The sequence below is a fragment of the Drosophila rhopaloa genome, unplaced genomic scaffold (assembly GCF_018152115.1).
Source record: "Drosophila rhopaloa isolate 14029-0021.01 unplaced genomic scaffold, ASM1815211v1 contig_47, whole genome shotgun sequence".
Lineage (NCBI taxonomy): Eukaryota > Metazoa > Arthropoda > Insecta > Diptera > Drosophilidae > Drosophila > Drosophila rhopaloa.
The window spans coordinates 310,380-333,901 of record NW_025335142.1 but is presented as its reverse complement, the minus strand read 5'-3'; the positions used below and the strand labels follow the sequence as shown (position 1 = coordinate 333,901).

General features: G+C 37.0%; 3 protein-coding genes across 4 annotated transcripts; 1 reads left to right on the top strand and 2 right to left on the bottom strand.

The window, feature by feature from the left end:
• Positions 1–3,055: 3,055 nt before the first annotated feature.
• LOC108053084 (keratin-associated protein 5-4) lies at positions 3,056–3,712 on the bottom strand. The gene is made up of 2 exons (XM_044461673.1): positions 3,635–3,712; positions 3,056–3,570 (listed from the first exon to the last, which is right to left on the bottom strand). The coding sequence occupies exon 2, from the start codon at positions 3,481–3,483 to the stop codon at positions 3,136–3,138; it is 348 nt and encodes a 115-aa protein (XP_044317608.1). The 5' UTR covers positions 3,484–3,570; positions 3,635–3,712; the 3' UTR covers positions 3,056–3,135.
• A 5,459-nt stretch (positions 3,713–9,171) lies between these two features.
• LOC108053082 (COMM domain-containing protein 4) lies at positions 9,172–23,499 on the bottom strand. Of its 2 annotated transcripts, none has more exons than XM_044461533.1 (4): positions 23,395–23,499; positions 10,025–10,165; positions 9,740–9,971; positions 9,172–9,404 (listed from the first exon to the last, which is right to left on the bottom strand). In XM_044461533.1, exons 3-4 carry the CDS (start codon positions 9,897–9,899, stop codon positions 9,184–9,186), a joined length of 381 nt encoding a protein of 126 aa, XP_044317468.1. In that variant the 5' UTR covers positions 9,900–9,971; positions 10,025–10,165; positions 23,395–23,499; the 3' UTR covers positions 9,172–9,183. The 2 variants fall into 2 exon arrangements, with proteins under 2 accessions (XP_044317468.1, XP_016991146.2); XM_017135657.2 differs by lacking the exon at positions 23,395–23,499 and adding an exon at positions 11,919–12,140.
• Positions 10,920–11,881, top strand: LOC108053083 (leucokinin). The gene has a single exon (XM_017135658.2). It carries the CDS (start codon positions 11,291–11,293, stop codon positions 11,765–11,767), a length of 477 nt encoding a protein of 158 aa, XP_016991147.1. The 5' UTR covers positions 10,920–11,290; the 3' UTR covers positions 11,768–11,881.
• Positions 23,500–23,522: the final 23 nt, after the last annotated feature.

Sequence of the window (23,522 nt, the reverse complement as noted above, 5' to 3'; positions counted from 1 at the left end):
ATACAATTTTTTTGGACTGAACTGAATATGATTTTTTTGCTTAATTTTATTTTCAATGGTAATGAATTTTTTATAAAATTAAAATGCCAATGGGAATTTTTTTTCTTAAATATTTTTTTTTTAAACATAGAACCCGTACAATCTTTAAGTACCTTGACAATGTAGTTTTGTATATGAATTTGAACCGAACCTCATGCCTTCAGCAAAAGGACTTTATTGGAGATCATATTTATGGTTGTCTGTTTTGGCGAACCCAAGTCTCTTGAGCCGCCTGAGCGGTCTAGCTGGCAGGAGTCTTCTTGCGAGTCGGTTCCGATGACTAAGGAGTCTGTCGCTGTACCTACTGGTGTGTAGGCCAATCTGCTGCTCCACAGTGTGGATATTTAGGTCCCTGTGGAGGGTGGACCCACGCACATACCAAGGGCAATTAGTAATATTCCTCATTGCACGGTTTTGCAGCACTTGGACTTGTTTGTAATTTGATTAATGGGAATTAAGTGGCTCTGTACTCAAATACTTGTGGTTTCAAAATAAAGTATATTCTGTTATCACAATTCTAAAGGCTTCCCAAAAACTTGTTGGGTCACAAGTTCAAATTAACTAATAATAATTTTTTAAAGCTGTATTAAGTAAAAACTTTAAAAACTATTTAATATAATTAAATAGACGTTTCAAGATTTCTCTCCTATTGGTAATAAAGTACAATAGTTGATCTATTTACATTCAATGGCATTTTTTTTAAGCAGCAGATATTTGTTGCAAAATGAATTTCATTCTCCAAAAAATCCCAAAAGTATCGAGTAAAAATCAAATACATAAAGTCACAGAATTTCAAGGTAAACTTTTTGATACACAGAGTTGTACCTATACCTACCTAATATATTTATTTAATGCTACTCTTTAAAAAATAAGATTTAATATAATATATTGACTAATTTTTAACTATATTAGATCAAAAGTGATTTGACATAAATTCTATCTTACCAAAGTATTCCTAGATGATGAATAAAATTAGAATGTAAAAAGTTTGTAATGTATTTATTTAATGCTATTCTTCAGAAAGTAAGATTTAATTTTTTGTCTAATGGTAGATTATATTGGATTACAATTATTATGAGAAAAATTCTATCTGACCAAAGTTCTCTTAAAAGGTAACTGTGTCGCAGACTAATTGCCAGAATGGGCTGTTAACATGCCGATGTCTACTTGTACACTCATAGCAAAATTAACCCTAAATTTTAGAAATTCGCCCTAAAACTTTATTTTTTCTAAATCCAAGAAAATATTTCTATTTTCAAGAAATTTTTTTCTCAAAACAAGAAAACTTTTCTTAAATCAAGAAAGTGTTTCTCAAATGTAGAAATTGTCGCCATAAACTGAAGGGTGACTAAATCCAAGAAAGAATTTCTATATTTTAGTAAAAATTGTACTTATTTTTATACCCTTGCAGAGGGTATTATAATTTTGGTCAAAAGTGTGCAACGCAGTGAAGGAGACATCTCCGACCCTATAAAGTATATATATTCTTGATCAGGATCACCTCCTGAGTTGATATAGCCATGTCCGTCTGTCCGTCTGTCCGTCTGTCCGTCTGTCTGTTTCTACGCAAACTAGTCTCTCAGTTTTAAAGCTATCGGATTGAAACTTTGCACACACCCTTCTTTCCTTTGCACGCAGTATATAAGTCGGAACGGCCGGGATCGGCCGACTATATCCTATAGCTGCCATATAACTGATTGATCGGAAATGCCATAACTTTCGTGTTTGTAAAGTTAGGAAGTTGGGATTTTCTATGGGTTTTATATTTGGCCAATCAATCCAACCTACCAAATTTCATAAGGATCGGCCGACTATATCCTATAGCTGCCATATAACTGATTGATCGGAAATGCCATAACTTTGGTGTTTGTAAAGTTAGAAAGTTGGGATTTTCTATGGGTTTTATATTTGGCCAATCAATCCGACCCACCAAATTTCATAAGGATCGGCCGACTATATCCTATAGCTGCCATATAACTGAATGATCGGAAATGCCATAACTTTGGTGTTTGTTAAGTTAGGAAGTTGGGATTTTCTATGGATTTTATTTTTGGCCAATCAATTCGACCTACCAAATTTCATAAGGATCGGCCGACTATATCCTATAGCTGCCATATAACTGATTGATCGGAAATGCCATAACTTTGGTGTTTGTAAAGTTAGGAAGTTGGGATTTTCTATGGATTTTATTTTTGGCCAATCAATCCGACCTATCAAATTTCATAAGGATCGGCCGACTATATCCTATAGCTGCCATATAACTGAACGATTGGAAATGCCATAACTTTGTTGTTGTTAAAGTTAGGAAGTTCGGATTTTTTATGAGTATTAAGAATGCATCATATGAATAATTTTGGAGAATATAATTTACAGAGTATTCTGCAAGGGTATATCAACTTCGGCTCCGCCCGAAGTTAGCTTTCCTTTCTTGTTATAAATTTTTTTCTTCAAATTAGAAATTCTGCCCTAAAAAATTATTTACCCTAAAAAATAGAAAAATTTTCTCAAATTAACCATAAAAATACGATAACCCTAAAAAATAGAAACGCTTTCTTAAATATAGAAATATTTTCTTAAATATAGAAATATTTTCTTAAATATAGAAATATTTTTTTAAAAATAGAAATATTTTTTAAAAAATAGAAATTAATCCCAAAATATAGAAATATTTTCTATAACATAGGAAACATTTTCTAAAATGACCATAAAATTGTTCTAACCCTGTCTGAGTAGCCTAGGGGTTAAAACGTCTGTCCAGAAATCTAAGCACCGCAAGTTCAATTTCAGCTGCCGACATCTTTCTTTTTTTCTTTTTTTTACTTGTGTTATAAACACAGATGAGAAGTAATGCTTAGAACGACTTAATGTTTTTAAGCCTATAGGCTTAGTGAATAACTTATAAAAAAACCACCTTCCGCGTGGTATTACCTAACACCGATTTTATTAAAATCCTTTTAATGTTAAGTTCATTTTTAAACTCCGAAATTCTAAATAATCTTCTTTTAAAAAAAAAATGATAATTCGAAATGGGAAACACTTGACTTTATTTCTATATATACTTCACCGTGTGCTATGAAACGCCCCAATAACTCGTCCTCAGCAGCACTTTTTCCGACAAATTGGCATGCAAGCACAACAGCAGGCTCGGCCGATATTGGGGGCCAGCCAGGAGAACCAGGCAGGATCCAGGCAGGACTCACACCATGGGCCGCAGCATGTTTCGGGGAATATCCCACAGCAGGAGGTACAGCAGGTAGCACAGCCCTTTGAGCACGACCCACAAGAGCCACATGGTCCGCAGCAGGATCCGGAATTACAGCAAGATCTGGGCTTGGAGCAGGAACTGGGAACTGGCACTCTGCATCCACACCGCTTCACTTCCAGGCACATGGTCCAAAGGAGTTTCGAGGAGTCGTATGTGGGATCGTTACAGTAGTGGAGCATTTAGCGACTGGAACACAATGTATAGTACAAACGACCCGAAGAAACTGTTTATTTTCCGTCCATAAGACTACCACTGATTGATCAGACCTGAATGGATTTCAAACGGGCTAATTGGGGCATTTTTAGACAGGTGGGCGAACCCATGACTTACGTTAGACGTACAAACGAAAATAGAGAGCTTCGCCGGGTATTTTCAACGCTGGACAATTTCGACAATGAAAAGTTGATGGATAAATTTATATGGAATATTCTTTGAAACCCGGCTGTTTTTATTAGAATTTTTATACCCGTTACTCGTAGAGTAAAAGGGTATATTGTATTCGTGCAAAAGTATGTAACAGCTAGAAGGAACCGTTTCCGACCCTATAAAGTATATATATTTTTGATCAGGGTCACTAGCCGAGTCGATATAGCCATGTCCGTCTGTCCGTCTGTCTGTCCGTCTGTCTGTCTGTCTGTCCGTATGAACGCTGAGATCTCGGAAACTATAAAAGCTAGAAGATTGGCATTTTGCATGCAGATTCTAGGAGTTCCTACGCTGCGCAAGTTTGTTTCAAAAAGGTGCCACGCCCCCTTTAACGCCCACAATCGCTTATATACGATTTTAAAAATTTAAATATTTCGGAAAAGTAAAAATGCAGTTTTATTGTGTTTATCAATACCTATCGAAATGTAGAAAGAAATCGGACCATTCGTTAAAAAGTTATGCGTGATCAAAGTTTCTATCTCCATCTCCCTCGCACTCCCTTTACCTGAGTAACGGATATCTGATAGTCGGGGCACCCGACTATAGCGTTCTCTCTTGTTTAATTTAAAATACTTTAAGCCTTTAAAAATGGATTCCAAACAAGATTACAAATCATGTACAAGGAATAAAAGTAAACTAATAAAAAACAAAAACAAAAACATTTGATTACTAAAATGCACAATAATTACAATTACACCAAAGGATTTTAAAATTTCTAAAATGATGTCATATTGTTTAAATTGTGGAGTTTATGTGACTGTGAAAAGGGTTATTTTATATTTTCCCCGCCTTGACAACCCCGTCCTATGGAAGACCACTTTAGTTAATGGTAAAGTGCATAAATGAAATCATAAATAAAAGTCGCAACTTTGATTTACTTGCGTTGACAACAGCACAACATTAAATTAAGTGCAGAATACCAACCAAAAAGTGAGGAGGACGTAGTCGAAGCTGAATAACCCCGTAGTGTCTTTCCCTTGGGTCTAACGAAGCGTGAATTGAATGGGGAAGGGTAAGTGGAAATTGCGCATTAGCCTCGCCTGCCAGTGGATGCAACCAAAGCGAAAGCACACAGATACTCAGGATACGCACCAGCACAAATACGACGGGGAACAGGACAAACAAGGAATCGAATCTTGCAATCTTGGCTGGAAATCGAAGCTCTAACTGAAACTGGGAGAAACCAAATAGAACGAACTAATGAATCCACACGGCAATTAGAACATCAGTTTGCAATATATCAGGAACCTGGGGACCTAGAACCCCAAATGGGACCAATGTGGGTCTTAAGAGCAGGAAAAAGGAGCTATATCCCCCAAAACCAGAGGAAAGTGCCTGAATAGACATTACAAAAATGTGGGTTTTGGGAAACTTGTATTTCAGATGAAAAATAAAGTTACTTTATCGAAAAAATGCATTCTTACACAATTTATAATAAAAGGGCTTGCTTTAACTGAAGGAATAAGCTATTAACAAATTATAGGCATAGACATAGATTTTTTGAAGTCGAATTCCTGCATTAAACAGGAGAAAGCGTAAGTAAAGGTAAGTTTTGAAAGGCATTTGTGGCTCATGGGATTTGGGACATTAAAATGGCATTCAGCGCGACCCATAAACGTTGGCAATTAAAATCTTATTTTCGCTTATTACATTTTCACAGGTGTGTGCCACCCCTCTGCTCGCAGCAGCCCGCCAATAAACACGTCTAAAATTTTTAGCCCAAGAATTTGTCGCCTGGCCCTGGCCACCTGTTTCCCTAAAAAAAATGTTTTTCTTTGTTTTTTTTCGTTTTGGGTAATTGAATCATTTTAGCGCCATTTATTTTGTTCAGGATTGCAGAGGTTTCTGTGAATGGAAGGAGTCGGGGTTGGTTTCAGTACGCGTGACATTTGTAAAACAATTTCTATTTCGAAAATGAAACAAGCGCGGCTGCTCGCGAGTGGGAGGAACATAAATAATAATGCGTTAAATTTATGCGTTGATTAATGTGGAGCAGTCAATCTCCACCAGCTTTGGGCCAAGGGTGCGGAGGATTTCACCACCCACTTGGCCATGTTCTCAGGTGTGACCAGTTGGGAGGTGTGGAAAAGGAAGTTTTCAGTTCATATGAATACTCGATGGATGCGCAAAAGTATGTCGTGATTGAAGAAGGTTTTCATTAAAACGTCTTTGAAAACTTTTCAAAACTTCAAAATTTAAGCAGGAAATTTCACTTTAAAAGAAGGGCGTAATTTTTAATTCAACGACTATATCTTAGAATCGTTAAATTTCGATCAGCTGTGTACCAGAAAAATTCCTTCAAAATTCAACTTAAATGAAAATATTGAAATGTTGATCGGACTAATTGACTTTCAGTTTAATTATTATAAAACAAGTGATCCTTACTATTTTGCTGTGTTAAATATATACATTTCGTTAGAATCAAGTGTGGTTATCCAAAACCAGGACCTCCACTTGATTCATTTCTGCTCACAATGAGCTCGCAAAACCAAAATCCCATCGAATTAATTGAATGAGATCCCCTCCCACCCCTTGGTAAGCAACCCCCTTTCCCTCAGTGCGAAATACGTAGGCATTTAGCGAAACGTTTATTTCATTATTACGCCTAGGGTAACCCGGCGAGGAAGACCCAAAGCAAAAGTCAAATTGAAAAAGTCAAAAACTTCCTTCTCCCCTCGTCTGCCTCGATAAACGAAGGACACCCAGGGGGTGGCGAATAGTGGTGGCCACCACCACCCCAAAAGTCATCGCAGGGGTGCGACATCGCATCATCGTCGAACTAAAAACCGGAACGGAAGCAGCAACCGAGCAACAAGAAGGATTTCCGGCCTCCACCACCGAAACCGTAGACAAAAGGCTAACACTTGTGTCCTCCGCCCAAACAAAATACACCCACCACCCACTCCACCTCCTCCTCCTCCTCATCACCCCTCAAATCACATGCATAAGGTTTTTAAGTTTTGTGCTTTGTCATACAAGTGCGTGGAGGACGATCTGCAGATACAGTTGTAAAGATATGGTAACAGGCGCGTAATGTGACAGCCTTTTGCAGGATGGTTGGGATGGTTAAAATGGCTTGGATGGTTTGGAGGTGGGTTTCAGATGGGTGGGGCTGACATAACGCTACACATGTTTGGGCGTTGCCAGACGAAATCGGTTGTGGGTTGCGGTATCCCAGTTTGGTTGGGAACACAAACGAGGGTCTCTAAACAACATTTGATAGAAATTCTATACATTTTTGATCAAATTTGGAGTTAACAAGTAAGATCATTTTACCACACTATTTTACGCCGTTAAGTGCAGAGAAAATAATGGCAAAAAACTAGTGTAACCCTATAAAAATAATATAAAAAGGTTCATTAATAAAAATTGAAAGCAAATCTTATATGTATTTTAAAGTAAAAGTATCAAATTTCAACTTTAATTCGATTTGCACAAATGGTAACATTACATACTTTTGAATCAATTTACTTTAATTATCATTATTGTAAATGGTATTATAACATTGTTCAAATATTTGTGGCTCAAGTCGATTGAAGAAAAAATTATTAAAGACGAATACCTTAACAAGCTTGATATTCTTATTACATAATCAATCATCCAAGGTCCAGAATACGTCTAAGAGATAAGACGTTTGTAAAATTTGTTTTCAATATATTTATAGTTAGTTGAACTTAATTAATGTGGCCCTTAAAAGTTATGGTTTTTTTTTATTTGAAGTGTGAGTAACTGGAAGATCTTTAGGCAGTGTGTGTTATGCTGAAAGAACTCTTCTTACTAACCTTTCTACCCACACTTTTGACAGACAAGTTTCTGCCGCCCCATCCATCCACAATAGCCTCACCTCCTTACCATATTATGTGAACCATTTCTGTTGACATTGCCGCCTTGTTTACACGAATTTTGCGCCAAACACCCACACTACGAATGTTTAGATATCATTTTGCGCGAACGAAGGACGGAAATGAGCATGAGGCACCGCCAACTAAATGCTGAGTAAATAGTTGCCGGGGTAATTGGAACAGAGCTACGTGGAACATTTATTTACCTTCGGATATGATATTTGCACAATGCTGGAAGAGGGGCAGAAATCAATGCAGCAGTTCATTGAGACCTTGAGGAGAAATTTAATTAAAAAGCAGGTGACAATGCCAAAAGGGGCGGTGCTGAATCTCTTTCATTGGGCATCATAAATCAAAGTTCCAAGTGGGACGGAAATTCAAGAAAGAAGGGAAGTAGGATCCCAGCGGCTGCTGCAAGTGTCAGCAACATGTGGCCAAAAACAGAAAAAATTCAGAAAATAAAATGAAAATATTCCAAAAAAAAAAAAACGAAGCGCAGCAATCACAAAATGTCGCGGACTTCTCTCCGTCTTTTTCACTTTTGACATGGTCAAGTTTAATTGAAAAAATAATACAACAAAATTTGCTATAAAAACGAAGGCAACTTTTAACCTCCGCAGCTGCTGCAGCCAAAGCTCATAATTAGAAAATCCACCGGAGAGAGACAGAGCAAGCGAGAGAAATTAATTTATTCCTATTTTTTTGTACACTTTTAATTGAAATTTTCTTCGTTTTTTCCACCTCCCTTTGGCCAGTGCTGATAATTTTAATAACCGGAAGCAGGAAGATGGCCAAAGGATGCGACGGTAATTGCCGTGGCCAAAGCGGATGATAAGCAAATGTGGAAAGCAGGAGCAAGGTAAGCCCCTATTCCACGAAAAGGGTTATTTTTCCGGCCTTTTATTAACAAATTTCACTTTATTTACGCCGCACGTTATGCTATAATTAATAATCAGGCTGCATGGGCACTAAAAATGTCGCAGGGCAGTTGATTAAATTCGACACACTTCATGGGGCATTTGCAATATTATCTGTGCTGCCGATTTGGGTTAAATGTCGGCTGAAAGGGGTTAAATCTGTGGCTGGCTTTTGATGACATTTATGAGTGCGATCTGCCAATTTATTGAGGGAACTTTAAGTATTAACAAAAATTAGATTTAATTGCTAAGAACTGTAGTCTCGCCTAATTTGTTTTATATAATAATAAAATAATGCACTGTTTTGTACTATAATTTCTAAACCTTTATTCTTTGAATAATTTTTAATTAAGACCAATTTATTTTACTAAATTAATATAAATGTAAATGCTTTCTGGTAATGTCCTTTTATTAAATAAAATTTATGCCAATGCCCTTAAAAGCTTTTAAAAAACTGCATATAAGAAAAACACTTTTCAAATAAAAAACGTTCAGGACGCCATCTATGTCTCAAGTCGTAATTAAATAAGCTTTTTGTGCAAATAAGGATACAGCTTTTGATGAAGTATTTAGTCCAGACTTCGTTCCAAAGCTTTTATTTCACTTAAAAAATCTTTTTTTATATAAATATTAATAATAATGAAAACATTTAAAAATAGTAAACAAAATAATCGATTTACTATTAATTTATACTTTAGGAATCTTGTTTATTATCGTATTTCTGCATGGCATCGCGTGCCAATTTCAGCTCCGCAAGCAGAGCCTTTGCTTGTGCTCGATCTATGTTAAGAATATGCGTGGTGTCCTTTGGAAGGCCATCGACCAATTCTTGCGAGATTTTTAGTTCCAAAGTGGTGTAATTCGGCGGCGTTTGTCCAGGCGAGCTTATATCCCGAACGCTTTGCAGTTCATTAACTTTGGAGGAGTAAGAAATATATTTAAGATATGGTAAACTTATATAGAATATCTGAAAGCCATGCTCTCGGTTTAACTTTGAAATCATTTCACTAAATTATATCAAGCATTATCCAAAAGATTTAAAAATAGAAATTCAATAGTCTGTACATTTTTTAATTTTCCCATTATGTGGGGTTTATCGTTTGAGTTGATTTTTTAGTTAATTGAGTTTCAAGACTGATATCTTTTTAAAGATCTTAAAACTTAGAGGTTTTACAGTTTTAAGAGCTTGAAATAAATGGTTGTTAAATTGAGAGCTTGGCCGCTTAATTCGGTAAAATACCACCACGCACTTCTGAAAGCTTTGTCTATTAGTGTTTGGCGTATGGCAGCGGAATGCTTTTGGAGGACTCTGCACATGGCTGCGGCATGATCCTTGGGCAGTCCCAGCTGTTGGATCTCCTCTCCGAAAATACTTTCGGTACAGCTATAGCGAGCTGCGTTGTTCAGCATAAAGTGGATGCAAGCCACAGCGGTTTTGCCCTCATTAGTTAGTGTGGATGTCAGGGATTTTATTTTAGATTCCTGTCAGAAAAACATTTCGTTAATATTTTTTAGTTACACAAACATATACATACCTCAAATGTCTGTCCGCAAATTCGCAGAGCCACCAGATCGCTAAGTTGTTCCAGGTTGTCAATGCTTAAGTTGGAGAGTGTGGAAATGATCTCAGCTAAAACCCAGTCGGGACAATCGCCTTCGCCACAGAAACGGAATTTCTGTAAAGGCCAAATAAAATGTAGGTAATTTGAGAAAAGGAAATAATTTAAGTTTGCATCTCCCCTTTTCGATTCTAGGACGCCTACAGCCAAGTTAACCCATCACGTTTTCAAGTAAATTAAAGACCAGAGCGCTTCAACAAGTGGGCTCGAACCAAATGAAGAGCACTTGGAAAAACATAAAGAAAAAGGGCGTGGGAGTAGTTAATACCCTTGAAATGTTTTTTACTACTTGCGTTATATTTTTTGTTATTGTTATTTTAGTTGATAAATATATAATTTAAGGTATATACTGCAATCAAAATCATATCAGGAAAGGATATTTAAGCAGTTAAAATAATTAATTTATACCTATATTGTTTTTATAAACCATTTCCCAAATTTACTCAATATTGTTGAGTGTAAAAAGCTAATATTTTACTTAGAAATCCTTGACCCATATAAACCATATTTTCACCGGGAGGACGAACTGACAGCTTTTTAACCTAGTTTGGGTCGCAAATGCTGAACTCGTGTGCGTTTCGAGCTGCCCTAATAAACTAATGATACCCTTTAGGGATAACCGGGATCCCAAGAACTCCCACGACAGCAACAACGTCGCGTCAAGGAAAAGAAAAGTCGACGATATTTGCATATGATTAATTTCATACGCTTGCCTGCTAATCAGCGAGCAATTTGTACAAGTGGCGAGCACAAAAAGGGTTGAGTGAGTGGGTGGTGGGTGGGTGGTTCATTTTCCGGGGCTGGGAAAACCTAGCATATAAGGAAAGCCCGTTCGGGGAGCTCGTCTCAGTTTCAAGTGCACGTCACGTTTATCTCTGGGCAGGATTAATAAACTAAGTTCGGAGGGGAGAAGCGAGTTAAGCGAGTGAAAATTTATGACACTTGTTGCCATTGTGGAAAACGGGTAGACGCTTATTAATACGCACTCGTATTTATTTAGCTACGTGTGTAACGGCTTAGAAAATGCGAACGACAAACGTTTTATAATTATTTTATGGACTTCAAAGTTGGTAGTTGGGTGGTGAGTGCACCACGGATCGGGTGGCTATATAAGCAGCGAAACGCGGCGCCAATCACCGCAGTTGGCCGAGAGGATTGGGGCAGCTAAAACCGCTGGTGAAGATGCAGATAGTCCTTTGGATAGTGTTCCTGGCCTGTGGCCGTGAGATCTACGGAGCAAGTCTCCCGGCACCGACTTCTGGGCAGGATTCGGAGCTGGGCACCTGTGAGCTGCAACTCTCGAAGTACCGGAGGTTCATCCTGCAGGCAATCCTGAGTTTCGAGGACGTCTGCGATGCGTACAACTCGAGACCAGGCGGACAGGACTCGGACTCGGAGGGATGGCTTTTCCGGCACTATGCCCCACCACCTACTTCCCAGCGGGGCGAGATCTGGGCCTTTTTCCGGCTACTGATGGCCCAATTCGGGGACGCGGAGTTTTCATCCATCATCCGGGATGCCGTCATCGAGAGATGCCGCATTAAATCCCAGTTGCAGCGGGACGAGAAGCGGAACTCGGTGGTCTTGGGCAAGAAGCAACGGTTCCACTCCTGGGGCGGCAAAAGGTCCCCGGAACCACCGATCCTGCCGGACTATTAAACTGGGTTTCCCAGCGTTTTCCCCTTAAATTGTACGAACAGCCAAAGTTCTGGTCCTCTAATTAATATCAGTGTCTAAATAAACCCGAAGATTGCAAACCGAGCAGCGGATAAATGGTTGTTTTACTTAGTGCAATTACGAAAACACTTACCATGGTGTTGCTATTCTAATTTGTGTGGATTTTCTATGCTAAATTACTTTTTGCTTGTTTACAAAATTATGCAGTGTGACCAAGGAGGACAGCTCGTAAAATAACGGTATAGAGCGGGCGTTTCCCAGCCAATTTCACATTTGATAAATAAGTAGTTTTTTATGTTTTTTAACGTTCCACTTAGTTTTTGGACAATTTTGTAATAAAATAAGAAAAACTCTCTTAAAAACCCTCAAAAGATAGAGTGCGGCGCAACACATTCTCGTGCGCCAGTGATGCCAGACAGATATATTTAACATTTGGTTAACAGTGGTTAACAAGCAGTTTACGCCAAGCAGTGTTAATGGGCGCCAATGAATTGTAGATTCAAATAAAAACGTTAATATTTTCATCACCGTCTAAGAGCCCAAATATATTTTTAAAAATTCAATCTATCCATTATTATTACAAATAAATTTTTATTGCAAATAAATTTCCATTTGAAAAAAAGAACTTAACTTCTTAACTATAGTAGTAATGCGGTAAAATAAAACGTAGTCTAGTTAGTTATCATTAAAATTTCTTTACATCCCCCTGATTATCCTCATACAAATGTATGCAAGTTTACAAAGTTATTAGATAAGACTTTATGTATAATGATTACAAAAATCTCACAATTTCTTTCCAAATAAATGCGATAATGAATTAACCTGAAAACTGCTGTATAATTTGTTTGTGCCAACATTCTGTCTGTCATTGCTCATTATCTAAACAAATTTGTTGCGCTTATCTGGCGATCGGGACCTGAACGCCCACCAAAACACACCCATTAGCGACCCACCTCCACCGCCCTATCGCCAAGATTGGAAGGAGCCAATCTCGCCAGTTTTTGGAGCCGCAGTCGAGGTCTTGGAGAAGGCAGAGTCCGGCGGGTACTATAATCCCAGATTGGAGGTGGGCACAACAAACCCATAAACCTTGTCTATAAATATGCAAACTAGGCGCAAAAGGGGGGTGTGTGTTTGTGCATGCGGCACTAATTATCTCATCCGTCTCGGGCTCTGGGCCTTTAGGCCGCTGCTGGACACGCTGAAAACAAATGTTAACTAATCGCCCCCAGCCTGCCCAGAAATCTAAATTGAAATACTTCATTTACTGATAGTGGTCATACTATATGCCCGGGAATCCGAGCAACGTGAGCGACTTTTTCCACCCTGTTTGACAGCGGCGCCAACGCCAGACTTAAGTAAGCCCGGTAAGGGCCTGGAAACTCGGGCTCGACGAAATCTTGGGGATTTTGCTGGAATAGGGCCGATTATCGGACCTGATTAGGTGGGCGTGATCGGCGGCAATCAATAACAAATCCGGAAGGCAAAGTTCCAACTAAAAATACCTTAGGATTCGGTAAGGCCTTGGCAATCTATTTTAAGCCCTCGATCGGTGATCTGCTAACCCCCCAAGCGGAACTAGGCCTGATCACTCAATCGATCAGTGGATCATCAGGTGTATAAGTCTGTTCCACGTCCAAGTTAAGTCGCAGTCCGAATGTTTTATATTTTCGAAAATAGCCCAATTAAACGAATAGAATATTGCTCTTATCTCAATAAAGATTGGAATTTTATATTCAAATTTATGGCGTAATTAATAAATATTTAAAAATCGGCAAATTTAGACCACCAACAAAGATTGTCAGAGTGTATCAGCAAATGCAATTTAACGAAATTTGTGAAAAAAAAATTAAAATAAATTTGAAGCAATTTCAGAAGTAATAAATATTAATCTTTTGAATTAAATATATGAAATATATAAGATTCTCTGTCTAACTCAACTTTTAAAAACAGTTTATTTCACCCATGCGATTGTAATTTTAAATTATTTTCAACCCATGTATAACATAACGGAGACCAAGCCGGACTTTCCCCACTCATGGGGCTCAGCTTGATATGCATTATTCATGTTCATTAAATTTATTAATTGACCTTCCCCCTGGTCTCACACCTCTGCACCTCCCATTTGCGCCATCTTCCACAAAAACGATGAAGAAACTAGGCCATCGCAGCATATAGAGCTGATAACAGACAGTCGGGCTGATTAAACCTTGCCGGAGATTCTCGAGGAGAACCGTCGAAAAGTAGCAAGAACAACGTTTTCAAATTTAGTCATTGAACTTAACATTGAAGAAAGGAAGAGGAGGTAAGGGGGCAGGAGTTATATTTGCTATTTTAGTTGGTCGCACGACCGGCTGGCAACAACAATTTAATCTCCCCCACTGCGACACAAGAACAATGTGTTCTTAATCAACGCTCGATTAGACAAGCACCTATTAGGTGTTTAAAAAATAAGAGAGGAAATTCGCAGGCTAAACAAAAACCTCTGAAACCGTTAAACTAGGTTGCACTTTGCTGATTTAATTAACTCCTTTACACAGAAAGAATCATTATTTAAAATTATAATTAATATCATTTCGTATGCTTCTGTTTAATTATAATTGCAATAGTTTTGAATCCCCAAACATATTAGAAAAACTTGTTTTACCTACTTTCATACCTATGCTTCACAAGTACATGGTATACAACATTTTTTCTGTTTAATCTTTAGTTTTTTCACTGTGCAGCCAGGTGTCTTTTCGCTAAAACATGTGTAGGCGTTGAGAAATATTCACACCACAACGGCAAAATTAGAGGAAAATCAACTAAATGGAAAGTTTATTTTTGGTTTATTTTTGATTAATTTACCATCCGCTTTATTAGTGGGCGTTAACTGATCAGATAAGGTTTGCAATCATTATCGCCGGAAATATTTGCTTCACTTTTGGTATACTTTTACCAATTCCCTAATTATTTTCCAGACGAGCACTTATACAATTTTATGTCCTGGCCGGAAGTATTTCGATTCACCTGTTAAGACACGTGATTACTTTAGGTATACAAAAGGATTCCCCTTAAATAAAAGCGTTCGATTGACATAAAATACTACGAATTACGATTTTTACTATTGCAGTATTCAGCAAAAAAGTTGTAAAAGGGCAGCCTATTGAAATGTTTTGAACTTTATTTTGCGCATATGAAACGCAGGTTGGGGTGGAAAATTTTCAGATGCATTTTCCTGTTGATTATTTTGTTATGAGTTTTTTTGCTCCTATTTTACAATCATGTTCGCAGTAAGTCTGTTGTAATTTATATTTAAACATGAGTCTGTATAATTATACAAATATATGTAAGGTATATTAATGATAATCTGTGCTTTATACCCTACCAAAAGGCATACGTTTTTATAAATTAAATTTGCCATCCAAATATGTTTAGCTATTTTGAAGAATTTGTTTCTAATGTTGAGAATATATGTTTATGAATAAATCCAAAATTTAAAAACATTTGGTTAAGTCTTTAAAGTTTATTTTATAATCTTTAAAAAGAAACACATACTTTTTTTATAATTTATATTATGTAAAGTCTTTCTTAAATGGGCCTCATCCCGGTTTCCAGAATTATATTAAATTTCAGTTCTTTTGTTAAAGTGTTTAAACAATCGCTATTGTCCAGCTAACCTTGCATTCCTACTTATTTCATTATTAATTTTTATATGTACAGGCATTGATAAGCCAAAAGGTGACCCAGTTGAAACCTCCCCGACTTGTTAATATAACAAGCTAACAAATATTTAACTTATCGGTCGGCAAGGGAGTAACTTTAATTAAGTTTTTTAAATCAAAATTTCATACAGGATCAGATTTCTGATTGATATCCCAGTTGCATCAGAACGAAACGTATACCAAGAATGAAAACAAATAAACTGTCTTGCAAATACTTTTTCTAAGAAGCTTCATATTGAGTTCAATGACCACCTAAGAAAACTACTTCAGGGAAATAAGATAGGAGATTGTTAAATAATGGAAAACAATCAGATATTAGTCAAGACTGCAGACTGACCTCTCTTGAAATGGAAGGTTAATTGAATCAAAATTTGTGCCAAAATTCAAAGTGCGCATTTGTTGGGTTACCCGAAAATTTCTCTAGATACAGAAAACTCAGCCAGATTGTATCTTAGAAATATCGCAGCCCACTGACTCACTCGACGGCCATGTAAATTTCAAACTTGTCTACGCGTTTCTAGTTGTATCTACAAACAGCGCTGCACAGATACAGATACATGCCCATCCACAGATGCATTTGTATCTGGGCAGTGCAATGCACGCACTTAACATTGAATGCAATGTTTGAGCATATTTTTCTGGTTGATTTTTTCCTCTCTCACTTTTATTTTAATGTCGCACAAACCGGAACCATTAATGAACGGTTTTAGGGGGAAGTGGCGGGATGGGAAAATGATGTTCATTGGCTTATACCGTTATCGCTGGTCGCGAAGAAAGGCGGAATTGCTTAGCCGGTGTCGTTTTCATGTGAGCATTGCCAATTTTTTCTGTCTCGATTGGAGTTATGTGTGAAAAAAGTTCAGCATATACAATGTGTTTAACACTAAAACAAATATACATTTATAAAAATATTCATAGTCATTTATCAAACAAAATTAAGTACTTCTATATTTATATTAAAAGGCTACTTGCCTTTTCAGCAGCATCATCTTTATATCAGCACGAAGTTGAGATTTGTTTACGAAGAACAAAAAAGACCTGGAGTATTTACTTGCATTTAAATGAACTAAAAATAAATTTCAATCACGCCACATTTTTATGTTTCTTTAATTGTTTATCAGGTAGCAATCCAAAAAGGCAGGTTGGAAAATTATGCAAAAATATTTTATCAGCTGACAGATACAATAATGCAATTTGGAACCTGTCAATTAACAGAGTTTTTTTTTGCACACATTTTGATTATATTAGGTCGGTGTTGTTGTTTGGTTGATATCAAGTTTTTAATGATATGAAGATCAAGAAAGAAAGGTTAATCTCAGTAAATAAGTCTTGAAAAAAGTCTTTATAAATGACTTTACCGATACGATAAGATAGTAATAAGTACACAAATTTATTAATAATATAGAAAATTATATATTAAATCTTAAGACTTATAAAAAATGATTTAATAATATATATAAGTCTAGATCAAATATAGTTAACCCCTTGAAAAATTTTAAAATTTAGGAAACATCTTCTTCCAAGCCATCATTTCCCCTCCCCATAATATTTGTAGAGAATTTTTTCCTTATCTTGTATACGTAAACTTTCTCCCTTGTAACACAAATACTGCCCCTTAAAACCAAACGAAAAATTCTCTCACCTTAGTCAAGGCGACGCCTGCTAATTACTTCATCAAATGCAAGGTATTACAAAACGCAATTGAGTTGGAGGCGCACGGCGACTTTGAATACAAATACATTAGCCACAGTAAACACTCGACTGGCCAAACTCTCGACTCTGTTCCGACGACAAACAGGTGTTGATAAGTGGCACCTTTCTGTTTGTTTGCCGATTAACAAGGGAATAATGAAGAGGTTTCGTCTGCCTATTTTTAGGGTGTTTGGGGAGTTATTTCGCGACTATCAGCAGACATGCGATATCAGACGGTGTGGCGTTAGCGCCTTTCGTCTGCCCAGATAATTGCACTATATATGTAGATACCGCAGTGTACAGAGCCGGGCCCGTCTGGCGATGTCAATGGAACTATCGCCCTACGATTACGGGTATCTGAGGCAGCCGGCGAAAACGTGATCAGTTGTGGTCGGGTTCAGATGCGGCTGCTGTTTGCCTGAAAGCTTCAGCTTTCTATATGTGCGCGCGTGTATATATTTGCATAATAAATCGCATAATTAAGTTTGTTTTAATGTTGGTCGGCGAGTGTCGATGTGTGATCGTCGATTGCCGATCGCAATAGTTGCAATTGCAATGGAAAATTACGCGATCGCATTGCAAGCAAAACACGCAACAGAACGCAGCTTGGGATCTCAGATTGCCTATGACCCCGGACCAATATGGCAAAAGATCTGCTAACATGCCGATCGCTTGCCTTATTTATAGTTCTAACGTTTTGCGACTTTCCGTTTCCGCAGCGGAACAACGAACCCCTTTTCACACCAAAGGTGTTTGCCAAAAATTTAACTTTTGCAATGCCATTTGTTTGTAAAGTTTAAAGGTGTATTGATTTTGTAGAGGGGTTGGCTGAACAAAATAATAATTTTAACTTATATATCAAAAGTAATGAGACAAACGGTTTAAAGGACTAAGTTGGAACATTTTATTAATTCCGAAAATAGTAGTAGTAGTAATATTTTCGATTTTATGAACAGAATAATAAGTGAAGAATTTGAATCCGAGAAATTTTCAATATCCTCAGATTTTATTAGATTTGTAATATTGTTCCTCTTTTTACCTTCCTAGATTTGTTAAATATTTAGCTTTGTGTCTAAAACTTTATGTCTTATGCAATGTATGGTTATTTCTCTACTAAATTATATAGTTTTCAGAATTGTGTATTCCAAATGATTTTTGATTTATAAGAGCGCACCAAAAAGTAAACAAATCCGATTAGTGGGCATCGTGTGGTCAAATATATTCCACAGCCTCTGGCTTCTTTCTTTATTTCGCGATCACGCTTTGAGCAGGTGCTCTAGGTCAGTTACGGCATGCTGATCACTCTGCGGCGGTCTGTCTTCTGTCGCGTCCCAAAAATAAACCAGTTCTAAATTTATGATTTAAGTTTATGCTGCGCAGTTTATCAGCACTTTTGGGTGGCGATCTCTCTGAAGATTGGGTGTTCGTATTCGACTGCATTGATAAGGCGCAAAAATCGTTTAGGTCGCGCGCCTTGTGTCTAAATTTAAATCGCCGCAAGAGGTGCTCTGAAACTAGTCTACATAATAAATAAAACATGCTATCAGGTCTACAATGACTGATAGCAAATCGACGATGGCTAATAACGTGTCCCGACTGATACTGATTGCCCAGCCAGTTTCATCAGCCGTTTTTCACGTTTTTGCGGTGGAACCTCCGACGCGTGTCTCTATGCCCATCTATTAATTATGCTTTAATTCAGCCCGTGTTGCTTGGCTTGAGTTTTTTTGTTTGTTGCTAGCTAATTGTCTAGACATAAGGTGGTACCTTTCCACTTTCGGCGTGTGAAACTGGCGAGAGAATGGTATGTTTTCTTTTGACTCACGCAGCCGGTGAATGATGTTCCAAAGCGGAAATACCCCAACATTAAATATTTATTGAATCGTTTAAAAAAATTTGTACAACCTTTCAAGTACTTAAATTAGGATGTTTTCAATTATAAATTAAATAGTACGAAGTATTTGTAGATAAGAAAATGATTATCGCTTCTGTTAGTGGTTTAGTTGTGTAGGCAGTATTCAATTGAAAATTAAATAAGAAAATATTTAAATGACTGTTGTACTTTTCTAATTTTTCATAAATGGATCATTCCAAATCAATACCGCCAGCATATCTTTATTTTACCACTTAAATTGTTAAAAATTATACAAATATTTTTTATTTTATAAACAAAACAACGAACGAAGCCGGAGTTTATATACCCTTGCAGCAATAAAAATTTAATATTGATTAAATCGACTTTATTTTTACCGATTTATAAGCAGCTGTGTTAAAAATCCATAGTCGTTCCAAATGTAATTTAAACGAAATATTAAAAAAATATATATTGATGGTGAATTTATTTTCTAATCTATTATTTTCTTATCAATTTTAATTTAAAAAAAAACTTGTAATGTTCAACTTTTTTTTTCTATTCTATAAAATTCGAATCTTCGAGAATAAGGTATTCCTTTTAGAGACTTAAACTTAATTTAGATTCTGAAAATACTAAATAGAACTCTACTTAAGGGTTCTCTGGCTTAGCTCGTGTTTTAATATAAAAGCAACATAAACCTTTTTAAAACTTGATTTTAAACGGATATATCAGTTAAAGCGCTAAATAGCCTTAATGGGGGCTATAGCAAAATCGGTCATTTTATGAGAATTTTTATTGGCGATAGGATGGTCTAAGCTCAATTTTTTGCATGTTTTTGCATGTGATAGAGCAACATTTAAACGACATGTGTAAATTTTTTCATCCAAAAATATTAAAAATTGAGTGAGATACAGGCAGTATCCGACGGCGCCTCGAAGAAAACACGTTTTGCGGTGTACACGATAACTGGTCACAGAATCACCTGCTTTGAAAAAATCAAATTGCATTAGTTAAAGTACAAGATTCCTCAGGTAACGCTGTCAAGTTTTAATTTTTTTTTCCCATTTTTTAAGGCACTTGAAAGTCAAAAACCCCGATTTTCTCCTAAAACGTCGACATATTTGTTGAACTAAAAATAAAAAATTAAAAAAAAAACTCGACAGCGTTACCTGAGGAATTTAGTGGAGAAATACTGTGCAAAATTTCAAAACTATCCGTCCGTTAGATTTTGCAGGATCGTGTACACCGACTTTGAAATGGCCACTTTTCAGGAGAGCGTTTTAAAGTTTTGGACACCCAAAAATCGAATACAAAACGAGCTAACTTACCTACGTTCAACTGACCCCTTAAGTTGTACTATAACTCACTATTATTACCCGGCTGTACATGTGATTTCTAAAGATTTTTTATTTTTTTATTAATAAATAACTTTAAAAACAAAAACTATGTTGTTAAAGACACTATTACAAAACAAATCATATGTTCTATATATTTCATAGCCCACAGGCAACCACATGGGACCACACCTTAAACGAGAGAAAAATGGAAAGTCGCCCGCATAAATTGAAAAATTTAAATGGTCCCCAACGACATCCGTTGGAAACCAACAAACTATAATTACAACAGCATCCCAAAGTCGCATGCATGAGAAAATATGAAAATCTGCACAGAAATAGGCATGCTATATTTATGTGAAAAGTGTGTACCACTAAATTTGCCAGCGGGTGCAGACAGAGGCTGCGGTAAGTGCATTTCAAGTGCATCCCAAGAGAGAAATCTTGTAGAATGATTTTGGATAAGAGCAGAGAAAGAGAGTATTGTAATTGGGGAAGAGGAGAGGATAAAGTAATAAGGGTAGGAAGGGAAGGTGTTAACACCCTGAGAAAAAAGGAAGGAAGACATACCTCAGTAAAAGGAAGTAGGCAAAAGGGTACTAAATATTATTATACAAATTAATTAACTTATAGAAAACTTAGAAATATGAAGGTTTTTTAATTCACGGATTTCTGGGTCTGAATTTGGAATTATCAACATATAAAAAAAGTAGGCGAAATCGAATCACGAATGGCTGGCGATCAGATGCATAAGACTAAACTCACTTTCCGAAAAATGTTTGAAGAAAAAAAAAAAATAAGGAAATGGGTTTAGGTTGGATTTGGAGTAAAGGAAAATCATGTTTATTTTCACTACTTATGTAAGTGTAATTATTGACTACGATCCCCTTTCAATACGCCCCTGAGCGATCTCATCTGGTCTACGCCGATGACCGGCAAACTGCAACGAGCCACTCAAGCAACCACTTCTTTATGCACGCAGGGATCTCTCGAAACCGGCTTTCAACTAGGCAAGCAACTTAGCCGGCCGGCTCAGCCTCCTCCTAACCCCTTCGAGACCCCCTCGTCCACCCAAAACCCCCTTTTTCAGAGAGGTTCAATGGGATGCTGCGTTGGCAGCCAAAGAAGAAATGAAGAAAGTGCGCAATCAAAGTACGTTTTTGTTTTGCAGTCGTTGAGACACTCGAAAGACAAAAAGCGTGAACCCTTCACGGAGTTGCATTATCATCGCGTTCGAGATGTGATTTCAAATCACGCACTACGAAAGCATTTCTTTGATTAAATAAAAGAAAAACTTAAATATTCGTGCACATAAACCAAAACCGCCATGAGTGAATGTTGCCCAAACACGCACATCGAAAATAGACCATAGATAAAACTCACACAGATACACGCTCTCCATGGAGGAGGCCCAACAATCCAGCCACAATTTCGAGTTCCGCACAGTCGAGACTGCATTTCTGTATGGAGTTGGTTGCATTCGGCTCCAGCGGTTTCCGCTTGTCTGGGACAAAAATTTGATGTGGGTACGACAGATTTCATGTGGGTCGAAAATGGTCTTAGAGTTGGAATGAAAAAGAAAGGCGACGAGGAAAATCAATTTAAATGGTTCATTAGTTGGGTCTTTGAAATTTTGAGCCCCTTATGCAGGTATTAAGTGGGGGATTTGAAATTTGATAATGATTTTATTTTCAAGCATTATGGAATTGATTAGGAATTTTAAATTATAATGACTAACGGCCATAACTCTTTTTTTATGCGATTTCAGAGCTATTTATTTACAAATATTCTAAAATTTATAAATAATCGACTATAAAAACTTTTTTAAGACTTTGTATAAAAGTTTATTACTCTTAACTAATAACTAATAACCTAAAACAATTAAGTTCGAACCAGTTAACTATATGTCTCAGAAATGTAATCTGCAAAAATCTAAAATAAAAATATTCTCTTACACAAGACACTCTTGCGAGGGCTAATTGATTTACAGATGTCAAGGGGAGCACCCCTAAAATAAATGCGTGGGCATACATGTAGTACACAAACCAAAACCCACTCAAAAACGAGTTGAGTGATGATTGATGCCCCATTTAGCGATTGAGTCAGGAAGGAGACCATAGTATTAAAAAGTCATTTTTAAAAGTAATTTACATTATTACAGTTTAATTATAAAATGTCTATTTTAAGTCTGAGCTCAATATTTTGCTACCAATAATAATCGTACTGGTAGGTCGATTTTGCCCCACCTCCACCTTTCAAAACCAAATTTCAATAGAAGCCCGTTCGACTGCACTTAATTTTCACGGCGTCAAAGAGTTAACTTGGCAGATCAGCGACAATAGTACAGCGACTACGATAAGATAAATGTTCAAGCAGCTGACCGGGGAAAAGTGTTTGCCAAATCCCTTAAAATTCACTCGACCGCCACGAGGCGTAGTGGGGAATTTCGACTGAAAGATGGGATGCTCCCCGTGCAAGCCAAGTGATCATGTCTCGAGGAGCTGACACCCGTTTTGACTTTTGTCACCGCCAGCGGCGCCTAAACTAATCAAAGCAACTAAGACTAAAGCCAAACTACAACTACAATCATGGCGGAATATCAAAATGCAATCAAAATATGCAAGCCACGTAGATCAGGCGACAGGAGGAAAAGAGACACCGAGAGGCAGAGAGAGAGAGAGAGCGCGGCTATTCTAGAAAGAGAAACGAGAAAGGAACCTGAATCCCAGACACCGAATTTTATATACTCTGTCCTATTAAATAAAAATGTATTGGCGGCATCGTTACTATTACTAATACGTTGGATAAGTGGGGCGAAATCGACAGGAGCTTCAAAAAAAATGTTTTAATAATTTTATATTTGATAAAAATCCTAATAATGATTTTAAAATGAAGTCGAAATGTATCTTTTAAGTATTAAAAATATATTATTTATACATTCAGACTTAAATTTGAAGCTACAAAAAAGGTTCTACCTTTTAAAGCTTTTTAACACTTGTGGAGTCCGTTTCGTCCCACACTTACCGTTAGTCTATAAGATCGATAAGATCCCTCCCTGTCGTACAAACATTTCACTAAACACTCTTATACTCTTTGAAAGGGTATAAAAACACCCACTCTCTCGCTCTCTTCGCCGATCGCCGGGAAGTCTT

Bases quoted from the DNA above. Each gene is read 5' to 3' on its own strand.
- LOC108053084 (XM_044461673.1), bottom strand. From the start codon at position 3,483: ATGCTCCACTACTGTAACGATCCCACATACGACTCCTCGAAACTCCTT.
- LOC108053083 (XM_017135658.2), top strand. From the start codon at position 11,291: ATGCAGATAGTCCTTTGGATAGTGTTCCTGGCCTGTGGCCGTGAGATC.
- LOC108053082 (XM_017135657.2), bottom strand. The intron at 9,972-10,024 runs GTATGTATATGT...TTTTTCTGACAG, and splicing joins TTTGCGGACAGACATTTGAG to GAATCTAAAATAAAATCCCT. The intron at 9,405-9,739 runs GTGCGTGGTGGT...ACTCCTCCAAAG, and splicing joins AATAGACAAAGCTTTCAGAA to TTAATGAACTGCAAAGCGTT.